Source organism: Chionomys nivalis, chromosome 5, assembly GCF_950005125.1.
Source record: "Chionomys nivalis chromosome 5, mChiNiv1.1, whole genome shotgun sequence".
Classification (NCBI taxonomy): domain Eukaryota; kingdom Metazoa; phylum Chordata; class Mammalia; order Rodentia; family Cricetidae; genus Chionomys; species Chionomys nivalis.
The window spans coordinates 27691501-27709602 of record NC_080090.1 but is presented as its reverse complement, the minus strand read 5'-3'; the positions used below and the strand labels follow the sequence as shown (position 1 = coordinate 27709602).

The window sequence follows — 18102 nt, the reverse complement described above, 5'->3', positions numbered from 1 at the left end:
AATAGGCTGGGGGTGGGACAGGAAGACGGGAGGTCTGTACACAGGCTTAGGGTATTTGCACATAGGATTCCATCCCCTGTGATGAAAGCGTATGGTTCCCCCTCTGTGGGTAACTTAACAGCTTCCTGTAAGTAGGAGGGTGCGGAAGTGTGGCCCCACCTGAGTGAACATTTGCAGGATTCCCCAGGGTAGGTTCCCTTCTCTCCAGAGCATGGGAATTCTGTTTGCTGAATCAGCTCTCATGTCCAGTATGGTCGGCAGTGCCCTCTCTGTCCCGCAAAGACTCCCAAAGCATTATTTTAACCTGTGTGTTCTCCTGATTGGAGATGTTAGAAAATCTATGCCAAACTGTGGGTTGTTTCAACTAGTCCAGAAAAGAAGGGCTCACGTCAGTTTTGACAACAAACAAAACGAGTTTTTGTTCTATCATTTCTGTTTAAGAGAGTCCAGTTTCAAACTGAACACAATGTGTGGTTATTCTGTCGGCGATTTATATAGCCACAGGGGCGCCACACTTACACTGCATACATCATTGTATTTTTGAAATGTACTTAATGAACTTTTTTTTTCTCTTCTAGTAACTACTTCATTGCCTTAAATGAATGCATTCCAATAGAATTTGTAACAAATGGCCACTCTGTGTTTGCGTTAATGCCAAACACGTTTAACAAATTTTTAACAAGGAACCCTGGCGAAATGCCAAGCTCCTAGAGGGACACTAGAGGAATGCCATAAATTTAAACTAGATTTTACCTTCTCACTTAGCTCAGCAAGTGTCTTAGGTGCCTTGCTCTCTCAGCACAGCGGCCTGTCTACTTCATGTCAGATAGCTGTACATTTTCATTATGTTTGGTGCTCAGGTTATACCGACTTCCAGGGACTTTTAAGCTCAGGCAGCTGTATCTCAAATTATATGAAGTAGTGTAGAAATAAATCTTTGTTTCTGCGAAAGTTTTTCATATCTCCTTTGGGTTGGTAACTGTATGTATGCACATACGTATTTCTATGTTTAAAATCCACAGCCAGCCAATTTGTTCGTAACAATTATTTAAACCAAGAAGTCTCACCTGGCGCTAACTGTGCTCCTCCTTGAGATAGTTGGTAATACCTGGAGTCTTTTCATTGTCACGACCAGGAGTGGGGATATGCTATTGGCATCTTAGTGACAGAGGTCAGGGAGACTGAGGGCCATCATTCATTGAGGTCAGTGCGTGACAGCAGAGAACTTTCAACCACAATTGTCCATATGTTTGAGACTGAGGAAAACTGAACTAGAGTCCTTCAAAAGTAGGCTGTCCAAGGACCTGTTTTGTTGTTGTTGTTGTTGTTTGTTTTTAAGGAAAAAAATTACAACAGAACACTCATTACTCCTCAACCAATGTGTTCAAGATTAGATGGAGCTCCTCCCACCTGTGCTGATGGGTGACTTTGGTGTTTTCCTGCCCCTGCCTTCTGCTTTTGTGAAGGAGGTAATTCAGTCTACCATACTTAGACCCCCAGTGTAAACCAAGGTGGCATCAGAGCTTGCTGGTGGCCATGGAAGTGTGTTCACGGCCAGATGATACATAGCAGGTGCTCCCCTGAGATAAGGTCATTGCTGGGGTGTCAGGAGTGGTCCAAGGCAAGGCTTATATGTGGCAGGGTGTTGTCCTCTAGATTTCGGGGAATGAAGCCTCGTGTTGCAATGGCCAGGCGGTTTTCATCTTGTATTCTAGACAAGAGACAAAAGTTGGTTCCGCTAAAGTATTAAAATAAAGCTTTATGAAACAGAGTATGTTGTGTTTAGAGGTTGTTTACAAGAGAAAGATATGAGTTAAATACTATCCATGTTAGAGCTCACACAAGTTGGAGAGGTGAAAGATAAGCGACAAAGACCGAGGTTTAAGACCTAAGAAGGAAAAAAGGACTGAAGAGTCAAAAATATGTAGGTTCAAAGGAGGCAAAGGAGGGCATGTGATTCAAACACTCAGTTCTCAAGGATGCCGAGGGGCCACTACTCAAGCGAGTGGATGGGTGGTACCCTACGACTTGTTTGAGATAATTAATGAGGAGATGCTGGGCAGACAGCCTGCTCCAAACATGAGCCATTAATACTCCTGACCACAATAATAATTACAAAAATAAATCCCAAGGAATTCACAGCCCCGTGTGAGGCCGTTTCCAGGTATAGGTTGCATATCAGTCTGAAGCCCTTCCTTTAAAATATGGGTGAGTCGCATCCAGCGGAAAGAGAGCAGAGATGAAAGGCAGAGCCCTCCTCTGCGGCCTCCTGCAGCCCTTCATCCCAACAGCCTCAGCCCTGCCCCCACCCTTCCAGCCCTCAGTGTAACTCCGAAGTGTTACATTTTATTGCCCTGTGAGCTGTAGGAGGCCACTCTCAAGGTAAAATGCTGTTCTCCACTCATATTTTTGAATTATGGCTTCAAGGTGGTTGCTCCTATCAAGAAAATTAAATGATTTAACATAATTTGTTGCCACTTTGATCACAACAATAATAAATAAATCTTTATGAAGAAAACGGGAAACCCAATCCATCCCATTTTAAAAGATGTTAAGTTATAACACAGATGTAGTTATATGTTTTTATTATTATTATTATTATTAGCAGAAACGACTGTATTGGGCTTTCCTGTGCATAGTTGCTCAGAGGAGCTGTTCTATAGGATGCCCCAGGCCCTGAAGGAGCCCTCTCTTCCTCCATGGTTAATTAGTCTATCAGGGGCTGGCCTTTTATGTGGGCACCATGTGCAATATGTTAGGGGCATCCGTGGCTGTTGTGAATGGGTGTCTGTTTTTGTACCTGGGGCACACTGCACACATTTGGGACGCACATGGAACGGAGTGGACATTAACCCAGATGTCAAAAATAGCCTGCGTTTTACTACTGTTATTAAACAGTTTCCCCTTTAACCCCTCTGTGTTTACCAAAGACCCCTTTCTCCCAGCCCGTTTCTGCAAATCACCGATGAAGGGGCAGAGAAGAAAGCCATAACCAGGCAGGTGCCTTTATTCCAAAGAAAAACAGTCTGAAGGCACATTTATAGCTGGCTCTCCTGGGGGTGAATGTCCTGGGCCAGAATCTCCCTGTTGGGGTACATTGTCCCCCATCCCTCTTGCACCCTAGGCTGCAGAGACACCAGTAGGGGTTTTTCTTCCCATAAAAGAACTAGCTTTATATCTGCTGTGACCGCAGTCCCACACTCTTCAGTTCAAAATCTCCAAAAAGTGCAAAAAATATCCTCAGAAAAATTTAAATACCTCCATGATAAAACATCATCAATATTTGGGGGTACATACACTTGCGGATGTTTGTAATTGCTTGTCTGACATGAGATCAAACTGTGTAAATAAGTCAATCTGCTTTTTTCCCCTCCTCCACCAGGAACTTTTAGGCCTCCTTCCCCATCCAAAGTCAGAGGTACTGTTTCTTGGTTATTTATAATCAGTCTATCAAATGTATCCTTCCTGATCACAGGTGTTTGTCTCCTTCAGGGCACAGAGATTTAAAACCTCCTTCAGGTGTCAGTTCGTATGTCTGTGTACAGTCTGTTTCCCCATGAGAGTATAGACTAAGTGAGGACATGGACTTTGTCCCTGCCCTTTACTATGACTGTTGCCAACACCAGGCACGTTGCCTGTGCAGAGTGCTGGTTTTCTGTTCCTCTAAAAAGATTCCGTCAAACACAGCATCTTACAAGCAACACCCATGTTTACCCCACAGGTCCCTCTTACAGCCCATATAGGAAGTAAGAATGAGAGAGAGAGAGAGAGAGAGAGAGAGAGAGAGAGAGAGAGAGAGAGAGAATAAAAAACAGCGCGTGGCCAAAATGTCAGGGTTATATAGGAGTGAGAAGCTGAGAGGGGGGCAGGAGCATTGGGAAGTTTTGGGTGAGGGTGGGGTGAGAAGAGCTGAGAGAAGCCAAGGTGTTGGCAGGGACTCCGTAACAACTTTTCCTGGTGCTGAGAGAGCCTGGGGGCAGTGTGAGCTTTGGTATGCTAATAGACTCCTGAGGGAAGCCCAGAAGGTCTGGTGGGGGGGGGGTCCTACCTCACAAGTCTAGCCAGACCTTAGAGGACTTGAATGGGAAGGCTCTCGGAGCCCTGGGCCCCAAGTTCTTTTTAGATGACTGCCAATTTGACTTGCTTGTGGCTATAGAACTGAGGTTCTTTCTACTCTCTGGTTGTCAGTTGTGTTGTGGAGGTTCTCAACCTGTGAGTGGTGCCTCCTTTGTGGGGGGAGGAGGCACATCCAACATCGCTTTTAAGGGAGTTGAGTATCAGATATCCTGCATAGCAGATATTTACATTATGATTCATAACAGTAGGAAAATTACAGTTATTAAGTAGCCATGAAATAGTTTTATGTTGGGGGGAGGGTCACCACAACACAGGGAATGGTATTAAGGGTACACACAGCATTGGGAAGGTTGAGAACCAACCACTGTCCTAAAGGATGTTGTCCTTCCTCGCCCCTGAGGAGTGACACCCCAGTGTCCCCACAGCTTTCACACTTGGCTTTCTCTTTAGTAATGATGACAGGAGAAAGATATCTGCTAAAGAAGGCCCCGTCCTTAAGCTAAATCTGTTTGGGCAAACTTCCTTTATATTAATTTAAAACAAACTGGATAGTAGCCCTAATTGGGTTAATTAATATAATTATGGTCTGCTGTAGTTCACTTCAACAGCCAGGGGTTGGAGTTGGAGTTGGGGTAGAAAGGCTTGTTCCAAGGGAGGCTGGGTAGGGAGGAGATTTCATGACCCTACTCTAATCACACCATCACATCTGTTCCAGGAACTGTACAAACTCAGGGGATGTTGGGCGAGCAAGAGCAGTCTGCCCTTGCCCTCACCAAACTGGGCTATAGGTTTCACTGGAAACAGAACAGAGAGTCATCTCTGTAGCGTGTGCTTCCAAGTGCTCACATATTCCACATATAAGAAACTGGTAGAATTTAGGGCAATGGATTTTACTGGATTCAATACATCCAAAGTATTTTGACATGAAGTCAGTATTAAAAATTGTTCCTGAGATAGTGTACATTCTTTTTTCCATTTTAAATCTTCAAAATCTGGTGTGCATTTCACACTTTAAGTGTGTTTCGATTTGAATTAGGCGTGTTTTGAGTGTTTGGTGGCCACATATGGTCAGCAGCTACCATAGTGGGTAGGGCAAGTCTAGACAAGTCACAAGAGAAGGACCATGTGGGAGACTTCCTGGGTGACACAGTATCTCAGCTGAGAATGAGGAGATCGATGCGATGGAGAAATGCCCGGAATGTATGTGGAAAAATGACGACTTAGGAGACGAACAATGTTGTGATGCCGGAGAGTACAGCATGGGGAGAAATAAAGAGCGGGCAAAGGCTAAAGGTGACCTTGCCAGCCTGGCCAGGGTTCATAGGTCCTCCATCCCAAGTGCTGCAGGGTTGCAGAGAGCTGTGAACAAGGGTGGCAGGCTCTAAACAACTGTGCATTGGAGTGGCCATAACCATCACAGCAGAGATGTTTGCAGCCTTGGGAGACAGAGCTGGGTCTTCCTTGCAAGAGAATACTGGAGAGGTTTAAGCATACTTGTGAGGGAGATTGGCCAAGCTGGGAATCACCTTATAGTGTGTAGGGTCCCTGGTTGGCATTGTTGGAAGGCTAGATCCCGTTTTTAAATGTTTTAAAAGTCCCTTCTTGCTTGCCTCTCAAGGAGTGATACTCTCCATTGGAACTGCTGGCAACGTTCCGTCGGGGTTGGTTTGGTTTGATTTTTCAGCTTCAGGGGCATCTGAGCCTCTTGGTGAAGAAAACTATTTCATTGAAGGGCGGCAACACTTTTTTAAAAAATCATTTTATTTGCATGGTAGACTGTTAAAGTTTATGACTATGTCCATGCCAGTTGTCTGTTGTCTTTCCACTGAAAAAAACTAAGAAGTGTCCTAGGACCTAAAAGAGGTAGCTGACATAAGGGCTCGGAGGGGTCCTGACTAAATGTGTGACAGGCATGCTACTTATTTGTTCTCTTGTTTGTAGCTTTTTTTTTTTTTTAATGATATTTTAAGGTCAGTATTTAAACCATCAGGGGCTTTTGAGAGCTCTCTTGTCTAAAGATAAGGATTGTCTTTCCCACAACAGTACACCGTGATCACTAGAGAGACCCGTGTTCTGCTGTGATCTGGTGGCCAGCTAGAAACTCATCTCAAAACCGAATAAACAATTCTTCTCTGCTGCTTTATCTTGGGAAAATATCAACGACATTGGACATAGGACATAGTTATTTTTCATTTAGTTCTCCAAAGGAAACAACCTGTGTGTTTTAATACTGCTGTGTGTGCCCCTTTCCCGCCTCATCACAGGCTGTTTAATATATCGGTTAGCCTTTAAAGGGATGATTAAGGAATGTTTAGCACACAAAAGAATGAGAGCTATGCACAGCTCATGAAACAGAAAGCGTGCTCAGACTTACAATTTTCATACAAAGTTTGCAGAGATTTTATGTGCCAGAGTGAGTAACATGACCCGCACTAGAAACTCCCGAAATTTCTGGCTCTGCAGCAGTCACTCTGCCCTGAATCAAGTTTTTTAACTAGAAGAATTACCCCAAATTCCTCAAAGTGTGAGTTTGCTGAGTCCATCTAAGCCATGTGTTCCATGAACACTGCTTAAGGATGTCCTGAGGTAGATCTTGCCTGGGCAGATGCAGAGATCTTTGACTTTCTCATCAGCCAGAAGGACTTGAATGTAGCTGTGGATCAACCGCCAAGTCAGACATCCAAGGGTCGGTATAAAACATGAGCTAGAAGGCAGGACCTGGTGGGGTGTGCTTGCATCCCCAGCGCTCGGGAGGCTGAGGCAAGAGGATCGGCGATCGTGAATTCAACATCAGAATACTTAACAAGACCCTGTCTCAAAAAGTAAAATGAGACAAAATGTGTGTGCATGTGCATGTGTGTGTGTGTGCGCGCGTGTGTACACCCACTCTTTCCTGCCACAGTCTCCAGATAGCCATATGACGTCCGTATGTTGGAAACACCCAACATTCCAAGGGTCTCTGAGTGGCAGTGCGTGGAGCACGTGATTGAGCATGAGCGGAGAAGTCAGGCACAGCTGCAACTCCAGCGTGGCGTGACGTGTACTCCACATTTGCTATCCACTCCTTTGTTGACAGGCACTTGGTGCTGCCGTGAATAACGACACTTGGAGCGCTTGTGTTTGAGAATCTGTTTGAGTCCAGGTTTGCAGTTCTTTGGCATGTACACGTGAATGGAATTGCCAGCTCCAGCAGTCCCTTGTCATTGCTCTCTTGGGACTTACAGGTCTTTGAAATGATTGCTGTCACCCGGCTTGTAAGTGAGTGCTAACGCTTTTGGCGGATTGATGGCCTTTAACATTCTAGTCTCTTAGTGGAGTTTTTGTTTTTGTTTTTTTTTTAAAGTAAAACCATAGTCATCGTAGAAAGCAAACATGGAAAGAAAAAAGTGACATGCAGTTTGATCATGCCACAATGACCCATAGGAGAATCCGACACATCCGTTCCCCTTCCTTTTCTTTGTGGTTATCTGTAATGTGTGCACAGTATGGGACATGATTTGAAGGGCCTTTTCTCAAGACACTTGGTGGGACACAATTTCACTTCCTGTTCTGTTTGGCCTTCTTCTCTGTTCCCGTTCCATTCTCATCTGACCCGAACCAAAGGGAGTGGCCATGGCTGGGTCGGGGAAGGGGGGGAGCCTTTGCCACACCACACGTGGCAGATGGTCCCACCAGTGTTCTTCCCTGTTAAATCATGTGCTTTCTCGTTGCAGCTGTCAGAAAGGTTGGCTAAAGGGAAAGCTCCGCACTGCAGTCATTGCCACGTAATCTCCTGCAGCGTGGCTGTCTCCATTGCCCACCACCAGCCTCAGCGGCAGGTCCCAACGGAAGGGGGATCCTCACCTTCACATTCCTGCGTAATTCTGGTCACCTTATCCCTCCTGCATTTGGGTGTATGGGAAAGAAAGAGTATGAAGGAGGAGAAAGATGACAGTCCTTTCATTTTCTGTCAGGATTTGGACCTTTACAGTGTGACCGGCTCTGCTGAAAGCCACGTGGTGAGCATTTTATTTCTGCTGCTTTGCCTCCTGGATACACCGGCACTGCACGGGATTCAAGCTGTGGATTCAGTGTCTGTTGGACAGCTTGCTCTATCTCCTAATATCCTGCTGGTCGGTCCAAGTGGTCCTAACACATCAGATTACCATGCAGTCTAAACTTGCTGCGGATGAGTGCTGCTGGTGGCGTTGATACACTATGGTGCGTGGAGTGTTTGACAAGGAAACCAAAAGACCAAAAATTGAGAGCCCTCCTCTATTTCTTTAATCTGTCAGTCAAGAAACGACATTTCGATGGTGTTATCAGTTGTTACCTCTGGGCCAGGTTGGAAATGAAATCAATTTTTTAAACCACTAATAACTTGCCAAGAAATCGCCTTATGAGAACATGGTGTGTGTCTCTGACAGTGCGTGGCACATCTAAATTGGTCATTCATAATTTTACTGTCCTGTTCATGTGCAAGAGAGTGGCAAAAGCCTGAGGCATCTGCGTGCGGCTACTCCACCTGCTCCTTGAACCCCACACACTGGGACGTGACCTGGCCTCAGGCTCTTCTCGTTCTCACACATGCAGGTCTCCATGAAGAAGCTGAGAGATTCATTCATGTTTCAAGATCCAAATGCTGTGCAAGCAGTGAGTGTGAGCTTGGGTTTTCTCTAAATGAAGGGTCATTTCTCACTGTTTTTTTTTCCTTAAGAAAATGTCTCTAATGTGGATTCCAAAGCATTTTCAGCATCAAACGTGCAAGCATTGATGAATGAAGAACAATCATAAAAGTTGTGTGTCTGTAAATAGCATTGCACAGGCTGTCTGTGGGTACAGTAGAGTCGTTATCTAAAGCACATGCCAGAGAAAGAGACCACATTCCGAGGTCTTCTACATACAATGACAAGGTACTTAGGAGATTTCTACTCCTGCTGCTTCCTCTGAAGATAAAAAATGATTAGTCATTACAACTTCATACAAAACACACAACTGAGCCTGGCAAATGTGCAGCTCTTGGATTGACCCATTCTTGTCGAGGGGAGGAACCCTCCTTCCTGCATTCCTAAAGGACAAACAGTGAATTTTAGCATGAGTGGCCTTAATAAATACAATTGTCTTTCTTTGCTGCTGTGGAAAGGGTTCTAAGCAGAAGCTGCTGAAATCTTGCATTGAATCAAATCATTATTACTTTCCAAAATGTTGGTGCAATTAACTCTGGACCTCTCTCATGAGCCATAGAGATAGAAGACAAACCCCTTGTTTGCTGGGGAAAGGAAACTGTTCCTGAACTGCACCCTTTATTCCTGGTGCATCAGGACTGATATATTCAAACAGGTTTCCTGCTGTGGGCTTCGTTCTTGTCGGTAAATTGTGAACTATGTAAAGCTTACATGTTAACATAAATGATCCAAATACATTCGTGTTTTAAAAGTTTGACCTTTAACTATCAAAAGGATGTAGGTCATTGTTAGAGAAGGGAGCAGAGTTCTTTGCAAGTTTATTTAGTATTCTTTGGTGGAGTGTGGCAATGAAAACCCAAGCCACAGACTGGTCCCCAGGTATGGTTTGGGTATCCTCAGAGAAGTCCTCACAGCCTACCACCAGGTCATGACTTGAACTCTGCAACTAAATACTTGAAATAGGAAGTAGGAGAACCAGGATGGTAAATGGGGTCCTTGAAGTAGCACACAAAGCGATCAATCATGTGTATTTACCTATTTCTACATTTGTGCCAATTTTGTCACAGCTATTGTTTGGGGGATCTTTTTTTGGCCCCACTTTTGTTGGTTGAAAGTATTTTTGATCTTACATTCATGCAAATGTATAATTTGGTCCCTGGAAAAGTGAATTCCATCTAACACAACATCTTTTCCCATTTTCTGTAATATTCTCTGACGTTTGGGGGTTACAAAAGAAACCCCTTTTCACACATTGAAAATAGTGTCTGGGTTTACAACAAACACTGTGATGTTCGGAAGGTATTTCCTTTCTGCAACCTTGAGCAGGCTCCCTTCTAATCCAGTATGATTGAAGCTAAACAAAAACAAGGTTGTGCTAACCCTTAGGAGGAACTGGTTTAAGTCTTACCTTGCGCAAGAGCAGGCTTGTATTTATAACCCCTTTTGATTTCTATATACAGTGTCGATTTTGTATTTAATGATCTTGTGTATTCAGTATGCACCTTCACAGTGTGTCCACTCTCCTTTGAAAGTGGGTTTGACTTTTTAAACAGTGTTTATGATGAGACCTCAAATGTGTTGCTATAAGCCCTCTCTGCCGTGTTGTTGTGTAGAGTTGCATTTGGATGCTGCCAGGGGTCCATGTATCTAGTTCCCTGAGACCCTTGTTTGATAGTGCTTCTTGTAATATTTCTTCAAGTGAGTGGCATGTGGGTTGTGATATTGACCATGTGATTATGGACATCGATATGAAAAATAAATAATAAATAAATAAAATTAAGGAACCCTCAAAACTACCAATGGGCATGTATTAGCCAGTCATTGTAACCTCATGTCTAGTAGAAATACCATGTGCAAGTATGTACAGCTCATAACTTTGTTATCATGTGTATGAGGAGTACTTTGTGCTGATTGTCTTATTTATATTCATCAAATAAACCTTGTTTCTTTCCGAAGGGACTGCGTTCCATCTTTTACAAATATGCTGTGTGACCGTCTCTAACACTTTGGGGGCCGTTGGTTACCATTTGAAGAAACATACAGGCCAAAGAGGAATGAAAGAGAGGGGAGAGGGAGGGAGGAAAGGAGGAAGGGAAGAAGGGAGGAAGGAAAGTTATTGTCTTTATTTACTGGAAAGGCCAGGATGGAAATCTGCCTTAATGAACAGCTGGCCATGCAGTTCAGATCAGGAAGTTAGGTCGTGGGCCATGCCTCCTTCCCTCTCCATTCCCTTCCTTTCACAGGCACCCTCCATTTTCCCTTTCTTCCCTCTTCTCCCTCCCACCCCTCTCCTTCTTTGCATTCCTCATTGTGCTGGTGGCTTTAGTCTGTGCAGGCTCTCTCCTCGGTAACAAAGATCTTTCTGGGCATTTGAAGCATTCACAGAAGAGACCTTTTCCTTTTCAATATCCACAAATGTCCCCCAAAGGGACAGACACCTTAGCTCTGTTTGGATTTTGAATCCTTCCTTTTTGTGGGAACTGAGAGGATGAGGCTGTGTGGTTGACAGCCTCATTGCCTGTAGGAGCGAGGTTTCTAATGGGAAAATCGTGGACTTCATCTGGGAAAAGAGAGATAGAAACTTAGGCAGGAAGAATTGTGATCAGCACTGTCCCTGCTTGCATGTCCACGGTCACCCGTGTGTGGACTCATGGGCCCTGGCAGCCTGAGTTAGACAATAGACAATACCCCCTCACGGTGTTGGCATCTTGCTCAATGTTCATTTGAAGACTACAGAACCAGGTCCAGCTTTCCGTTAGAACTCTGAATTATGTTAGCACCACGGAATTTCCAGTTCTTACCAAGAACAAAACCGCTGAGTGGTCGCTAGAAACTGTGTTTTACCAGATGGGGAAACTGAGGTCCAGGATAAGCAACTGATTTAGGCAGATGTCCCAGCTGATCTTTGACAACAAGGAAAATATCATTCGGCCTCAGTAAAATTATTCGGCTTATGGGGCTGACTTTTCTGACAATGAGGTACACTGGGGCCTTGTTTGTCCTTTGCATTTTATTGTCTTTTTGTAGAAAGAGATCTCTGTCAGGGAAGAATTTCTCACATCATAAGCCTGCTGAAGCACTTTTCAGGACGGTTCATGTCAATCCAGCTGGCCAGACGGAACCCCCACTTTGTAACCAACAAAGCCAACCCCTGGTGAGACAAACACCAGCCCACATGTTGTTGGACCAGTTGGCCACTGCCGAGCTCCCTGGGGCCTCACAGGTGAGACTTGGGCACACTTGTGGTTTGGGTCTCCAAGTCTCCCACAACTGCCTCTACTGTCTGTGAACTGCTCTTCCAGAAGACCGGAGAAGACAGCCTCATCCTGGATCCAGAGCTGCAGCCCTACTGATGAGAAGGAAACAGGAAGTAGATCACTGACCTGACCTGAGGATTCGCCAGTGTCAGGACAGTGAACTGATGATGTCGGAGCACCTACCCGCATCCGCCCTGGCAGCGGCTCTGCAGTAAGCACCACTGTGACCCACATTCACGTAACTACCAGACGTGAAGTCATGGGGATGACCAGACGTAGTCCACGCAGTGCCCTTACTTAGTGTCATAATGTGCTCAGTGCTATGGGTCTGTGAAGGTTCCTTCACCACAACCCCTTAATGCAAGTGCTTTTAGGGAGCCCTCACAGATATCCAGTGGTGGGGTGAAGCATAAGTCTGTATTTATAAGAGACCAGTTTAAGCCCATTCCACAGAGCCTACCCATGAGACTACTTGCCCACAGATACGTGGTTTTCTTGACTGTGAAGATGATAAATGGGTAATATGTACCCCTTCCTTGCAGTAATCACACCTTAGGGATGGAGTGAATACCGATTCCTTGCTGTTCACCCCTCTCTTCTGTTTTCATCTAGGGGATCACATTGCATTTAATTGTCATGCTGCTGTAAGTTCCTATCACTGAGAGCCACTCATTCTCTCCTTGTTTGTATGACCTTGGCTGCTCCGGAGGTCACTAATCAGGTCTACTGTAGGATACATTCTGCTGAGATTTGACAGCTCTCTCCTGTTCGGGCTCAGCCTGGGGAACTTAAGGGCCATTCAGAGGAAGGCCACGGAGCTGATAAATGGCTGTCTTTCAGGCAGCTTATCAAGGAGGGCCCATACTTGAAACATGACTGCTCTGGTGATATTGACCTTGCCCTTTTGGCTGGGCCAGTGTTTGTCAGTTTTCACTACCAAGGTCGCTCTGGTCCTCCCACTGTGTTGGACTTTTAGAGTATTGAAGTAGGGGCTAGGAATTGGCTATGTAAGCATGGGGACCTGAGTTCAGATGGCCAACAACCATGTGAACAAAAAAACTCACCTGTGTGTTATGGCACCTACCTTAACCCCAGCACTGGGAAGCAGAAGGAGGCTCTCAGGACTCGCTGCCTACAGCTCTAGGCATCTGTGACTTCTGCATCCGGTGAGGGACCCTGCCTCAAAAACTAAAATGGAGAATAATGGGGAGGAAGAAACCTGAGGGCTACCACACAGGTTCATGCGCACCCACATGAACATACACACACACCACATGTATAGGGTACAGAGATAAATGGTTGACTCTCTACCTTAAAATGTTCTGGGGGCAATGCAAAAGACACAATATCAATATGATTTTTAAAAAATTCCCAGTTTTTAGGAGTAAAAGAGTTTGATCAACAGCTTCTGTTGCTTGGCTCAGCTGTCCCTTTTGGATGGAAGTTACCTCCAGTCCCATCTTCCTGTTAGATTGTGGGAGCATCTTTGACAGAAACAGCCAGTATGAGAGGACTAGACCCCTGTCCAAGTGCAGGTTGGTTTAAGGTGATGCCTGTCACAACATTGTAACTTCCTGAAGGAAGACTCCGGGACACAGATCTTGGTGAGTCTTGTACCTTACCCGTGAGGGTGTTATGGCTCAGCAGCTAAAGGAGGAAGGATGGGCATTATCTGCTAGGGCTTTTCTTTTCTTTTCTTTTCTTTTCTTTTCTTTTCTTTTGCATGGATAGACTCTTTACACACAGAAGAAAAGAATAGAAGTTTCATGAATATAAATCAGTGCACAAGTGAAGATTGTGGTGCTTACCTGTAATCATCGTGCGTGGAATGCCTGTGAGCTCAAGGCAGCTATGGGCTCCATAATCTAAACAAACACATGCATACATATATTCCTGGGCACTCTCAGCCCTACAGGTGAGAACTCAGAGTTCATAACTCCTCGGTGAGGATGAAAGACTCATTCTCTTCCTTGCTGGGCATAGAGTCTCCTGCTCAAGGTTCAATAAAAACAGGAAATGAGTGCTAGAATGCAAGCATCCAGTTTACACAATGAAAAGAACAGCTCTTAGCAAAGCTGTATTTCATTCCGCCATGACTCCCAAAGACCATAGCTCAGTGCAACAGCATGAGACCGTCAAGCCAGGTGGCTGCTGCTCAGTCACTACCACATACCTTTTTTTCTTTTTCTCTTCTCTTCTCTTCTCTTCTCTTCTCTTCTCTTCTCTTCTCCTCTCCTCTCTCTTTCTTTCTTTCTTTCTTTCTTCTTTCTTTCTTTCTTCTTTCTTTCTTTCTTCTTTCTTTCTTTCTTTCTTTCTTCTTTCTTTCCTTTCCTTTTCTTTCTTTTTTTTTTAAACTTACTTTGGGAAACATATACCACATATGAAGCTAGCTGTCTGGTCAGAGCCCACAGAAACACTGTAACTCCTAGCCACCAGTCATGGAGTCTGAGGGAGGAACCCTAAACAGTGTTAGGCCTGTGCTTGGTGTGGGGCATCTTCTTACTTACTTGCTGATTAGTGCCTCAAGATATCTACCTGCCATGAGAGGGACTGTATCAAGTGTCTGACTTGAGAGCAAGAGCTATGGGAGAAATTGTTGCCATATGCCCTAACATTGCAACCTTTCCTATAGTCCTAGACAGAAAAGAACCTTCCATCTGAGTCTTTTCAGATAAAGCCCAGAAAAATACAAGATTCCCCTGTAGGCACAAGTGTAGTGATGAGGCAAGCAGGCCTGCTTTTTGTCCTGCTTGGCTCCCGCATGGCTAGCTTAGCCCTGGAAATAATTGCATAGAAACTGTATTCATTTAAATACTGCCTGGCCCATTAGCTCTAGCCTCTTATTGGCTAACTCTCACATATTAGTTTAACCCATCTCCAGTAATGTATATCGCCACTTGACTGTGGCTTACCTGCATGAGTCTAGCCAGCATCCATCTCAGAGAGGAGAGCCATGGCGTCTGCCACACTGCCTTCTACCCAGCATCCTGTTCAGTTTACTCCACCTACCTCAATTTCTGCCCTATCAAAAAGCCAAGGCAGTTTCTTTATTTAACCAATGAAATCAACACAAAACAGAACTTCCTACATCACACAAGAATTTGAATTCTTAGTCCAGAAATTATTTGCAAAGTTAGGATTATGTTGCAAGAATTCATCAAGCAACCTATATTCTACCTCATATAAAAGATTTGCCCTAAGAAATGTTAATACCAGTATGCACCCATTTTCACATCACAGAAGTTGGAAACCCAGGGCATTTCTTGTTTGGCCAGCACAGCATCTTAAAGCTTGAGGAATTAGGAATGAAGTCTAGGGCTATATCTTCCTGTAGAGCAAGGGACTGATAAGCATGGGGACCCTAGGTTTAACCCTCAGTGCTTAGAATACCTGAGAAATTACCCAAATTAAACAGACCACAGTGTAAGTATGATTCTAGATGGGACTATGGACCATGTGTTGAGACAGGCATCAAAATTTAAAGAGGACCTGAGATTGAATTCTTATATCAAGAATAGCTTCCTTATTTAGGAGTTGCTCTTGTTGTATGAGGCCGCTTGATCGTTTCTGGCTGCTCGGCCCAGAAATAATGCCACAGAAACTGCATTATTTGCAATATTGTTTGGCCAATAGCTTAAGCACATTTCTGGCTAACTCATATCTTAAATTAAACCATCTCCATTAATCTGGGTATTGCCACGAGGCTGTGGCTTATTGGGTAAAGTTCTGGCATCTGTCTTAGGTGGGGCTACATGGCTTCTCTCTGACTCCACCCTTTTTTCTCCCAGCATTCAGTTTAGTTCCCCCCACCCCCCGCCACCTAGCTCTGTTCTACCCTATCAGCCCAAGCCGGTTTCTTTATTAACCCATGGTATTCACAGCATACAGAGGGGAACCCTATATCATACTGTGAATTCAGAGGGCCTTGTAGCTTATGGTTACGTGGCTGAGAGAAACTGATAATAATGGATTTGTACACTGATATAAAAGAGTCCCAGGAGCTAGTGCAGTGACATGCTAAAAAGTGGAGATGTAGATGCAAATTTTATACTCTTTCACCTTTTTAGTAAGTTTGAAGTTGTTTCAAAATAAATTTTTAAAAGTGTTTTTGGAAAGCATAGTCACGGAGGGCTCAGAGTCTAGGAGGGTGGGATGTTAGAGGGGATGACCATCCCTCCATTGTCCTCACTGTCCTCTAGAAGTTGACACCTGGCCAAGCCCACCCATTGTGTTGCCTGCCAACATCTGAGTGTGCCTGAGTTTATGACTCTCTCTAGAATTCCAATTCTACTGCATGCCAAACAAGTCAGCATCGGCCTGCCACGTAGCTGTTTGCTTTCTCATCCCAAATTATCATTCAGACCTAGAAGTTCGTTTTATTACAAAAAAAAAAATCATAAAAGGACCAAATGAACACTTAACACAATGCCAGTTACAATGCTAGGTCATGAACAAAATGGAGATAATAGCTATTATTAGCAGTAATATATCATAAATAATAAGTACGTAATGAAATTATGTTGCTGGCCACTGGCTCGCTCCCAGCCATTCTCTCCCAAGAGCTGCTTGAGCTGGTCCTTGTTCGCCTGCCATTTGCCACGTCAGGGTTTTCCTCAACCATGCTTAATAACCAGGTTCCAGATCTGGATATTGGGGGCTGTAAATTTCCCTGGTGACTGTTGCCAATGACAGGGAAGGAAAGACTTGGGTAATTACCACTTGTACTTCCATGAAACACATGAACTCAAGTCAAGAGCAAGGATTTGGGACAATAAAACACTGGGGCTGAAACAAGCAGGGGGAAAAAATCTGCCCAACGTGTACACTAAGAAATGTGAGCTTCTTTAGTGGGGAAACGGTAGTAGGCCCGACTCTGGGGAGCTGCTTCCATCACTAGGGGCTTGTTTCCTTTCTTCCACACAGATGCCCACACTTCTGTGAGATTAGCTCTGGCTTATTTGGCAATCAGTAGCTGCAGCCACAATCTGTGATGTGATTAGTCGATTTTAGACCACAGTTCTTTCAAGTCTAAGAAAATAGGGAAGGCATCCAGGCATGGGCGTGGTACCACAGTGTATGATGCCCTTCGCACAGCTAGTTTCATGTGTTCTGTGGAAAGAGCCTGAAAGATCCGTGGGGCACTGTGACACCTCAGCTCCATGTGGAAATGCTCAAGCGAGTCCTTGCCAAGGTTCTGAATGTGGGCCCGAACCCCTGTCAATGTTCAGTGTGTGTGTGGGGTGGGGGGGGCTGAAAAAGCCAAACAGGGGTGTGATGATATTTTGTTTGTGCTGCAAGAAATAAAGCTTGCTTGAAGATCAGAGTGTGGAGCTAGCACACTAGTTAGCCATAGAGTCCAGGCCATGGTGGCACACACCTTTAATCCCAACACTCAGGAGACAGAGGCAGATGGATCTCTGTGAGTCCAAGGCCACCTTGGCTACATGAGATTGAATCAGTCTAAAAGAGAAACAGAGCTCACATCTTTGATCCCAGCACTTGGGAGCACACAGAGACAGGAGTGCTATGACTGGGTGGAGAGAGGAACAGAATAAGGTGGGAGGAGGCAGGAGCTCACTGCATTCAGTCTGAGGACACCATTCGGTGTGAGGATTTCATAGAGGTAAGAACTAGTGGCTGACTGCTCTGCTTCTCTGATCTCTCAGCTTTCACCCCCTAATATCTGACTCCAGTTTTTTCGTTTTTTTTTTTTTTTTTTTTTTTTTTCCATTAAGACCGATTAGATTCACATTACAGAGGGGCGAGAAGTGATCGGGATGGAAGCAGAATTTCTGGTGACCAGCTGGAGGACTCTGGTACTTTCAGAAACTGTGGAGGCATGGGAGACTTTCTCCAAAAGTCTGATGTGGATTCTCAAAGAGACTGAAATCCAACAGATCCAAGAGTGACCACCATGAATCTTGAAACCAACCAAACAAACAAACAAAAAAAAAAAACCAACCCCAGAGTATAGCATGTAGCTACTTCTAAAGTGAGTGTCTCCCACCTAGAGAACGAAATAGCACCATATTTCCCACCCAGTAGGAAGGAGCTCATTGAAGTCACTTTACCCCAAGCTAGACAAAATCATTAACAGAGTGGGT

At 44.6% G+C, this 18102-nt stretch overlaps 1 protein-coding gene across 9 annotated transcripts in view; it reads left to right on the top strand.

Moving 5' to 3' along the window:
• Erc2 (ELKS/RAB6-interacting/CAST family member 2) overlaps positions 1-10689 on the top strand; it is an 893871-nt gene extending 883182 nt beyond the window's left edge. For 5 of the 9 annotated variants that reach the window (XM_057769470.1, XM_057769474.1, XM_057769472.1 and 2 more), the window contains one exon: positions 7791-10689. In XM_057769470.1, the coding sequence (XP_057625453.1) occupies positions 7791-8234 (444 nt within the window). In that variant the 3' untranslated portion in view covers positions 8235-10689. The remainder of the gene's footprint in view (positions 1-7790) is intronic. The other 4 variants (XR_009057130.1, XR_009057128.1, XM_057769475.1 and 1 more) reach the window with 2 other exon arrangements.
• Positions 10690-18102: the final 7413 nt, after the last annotated feature.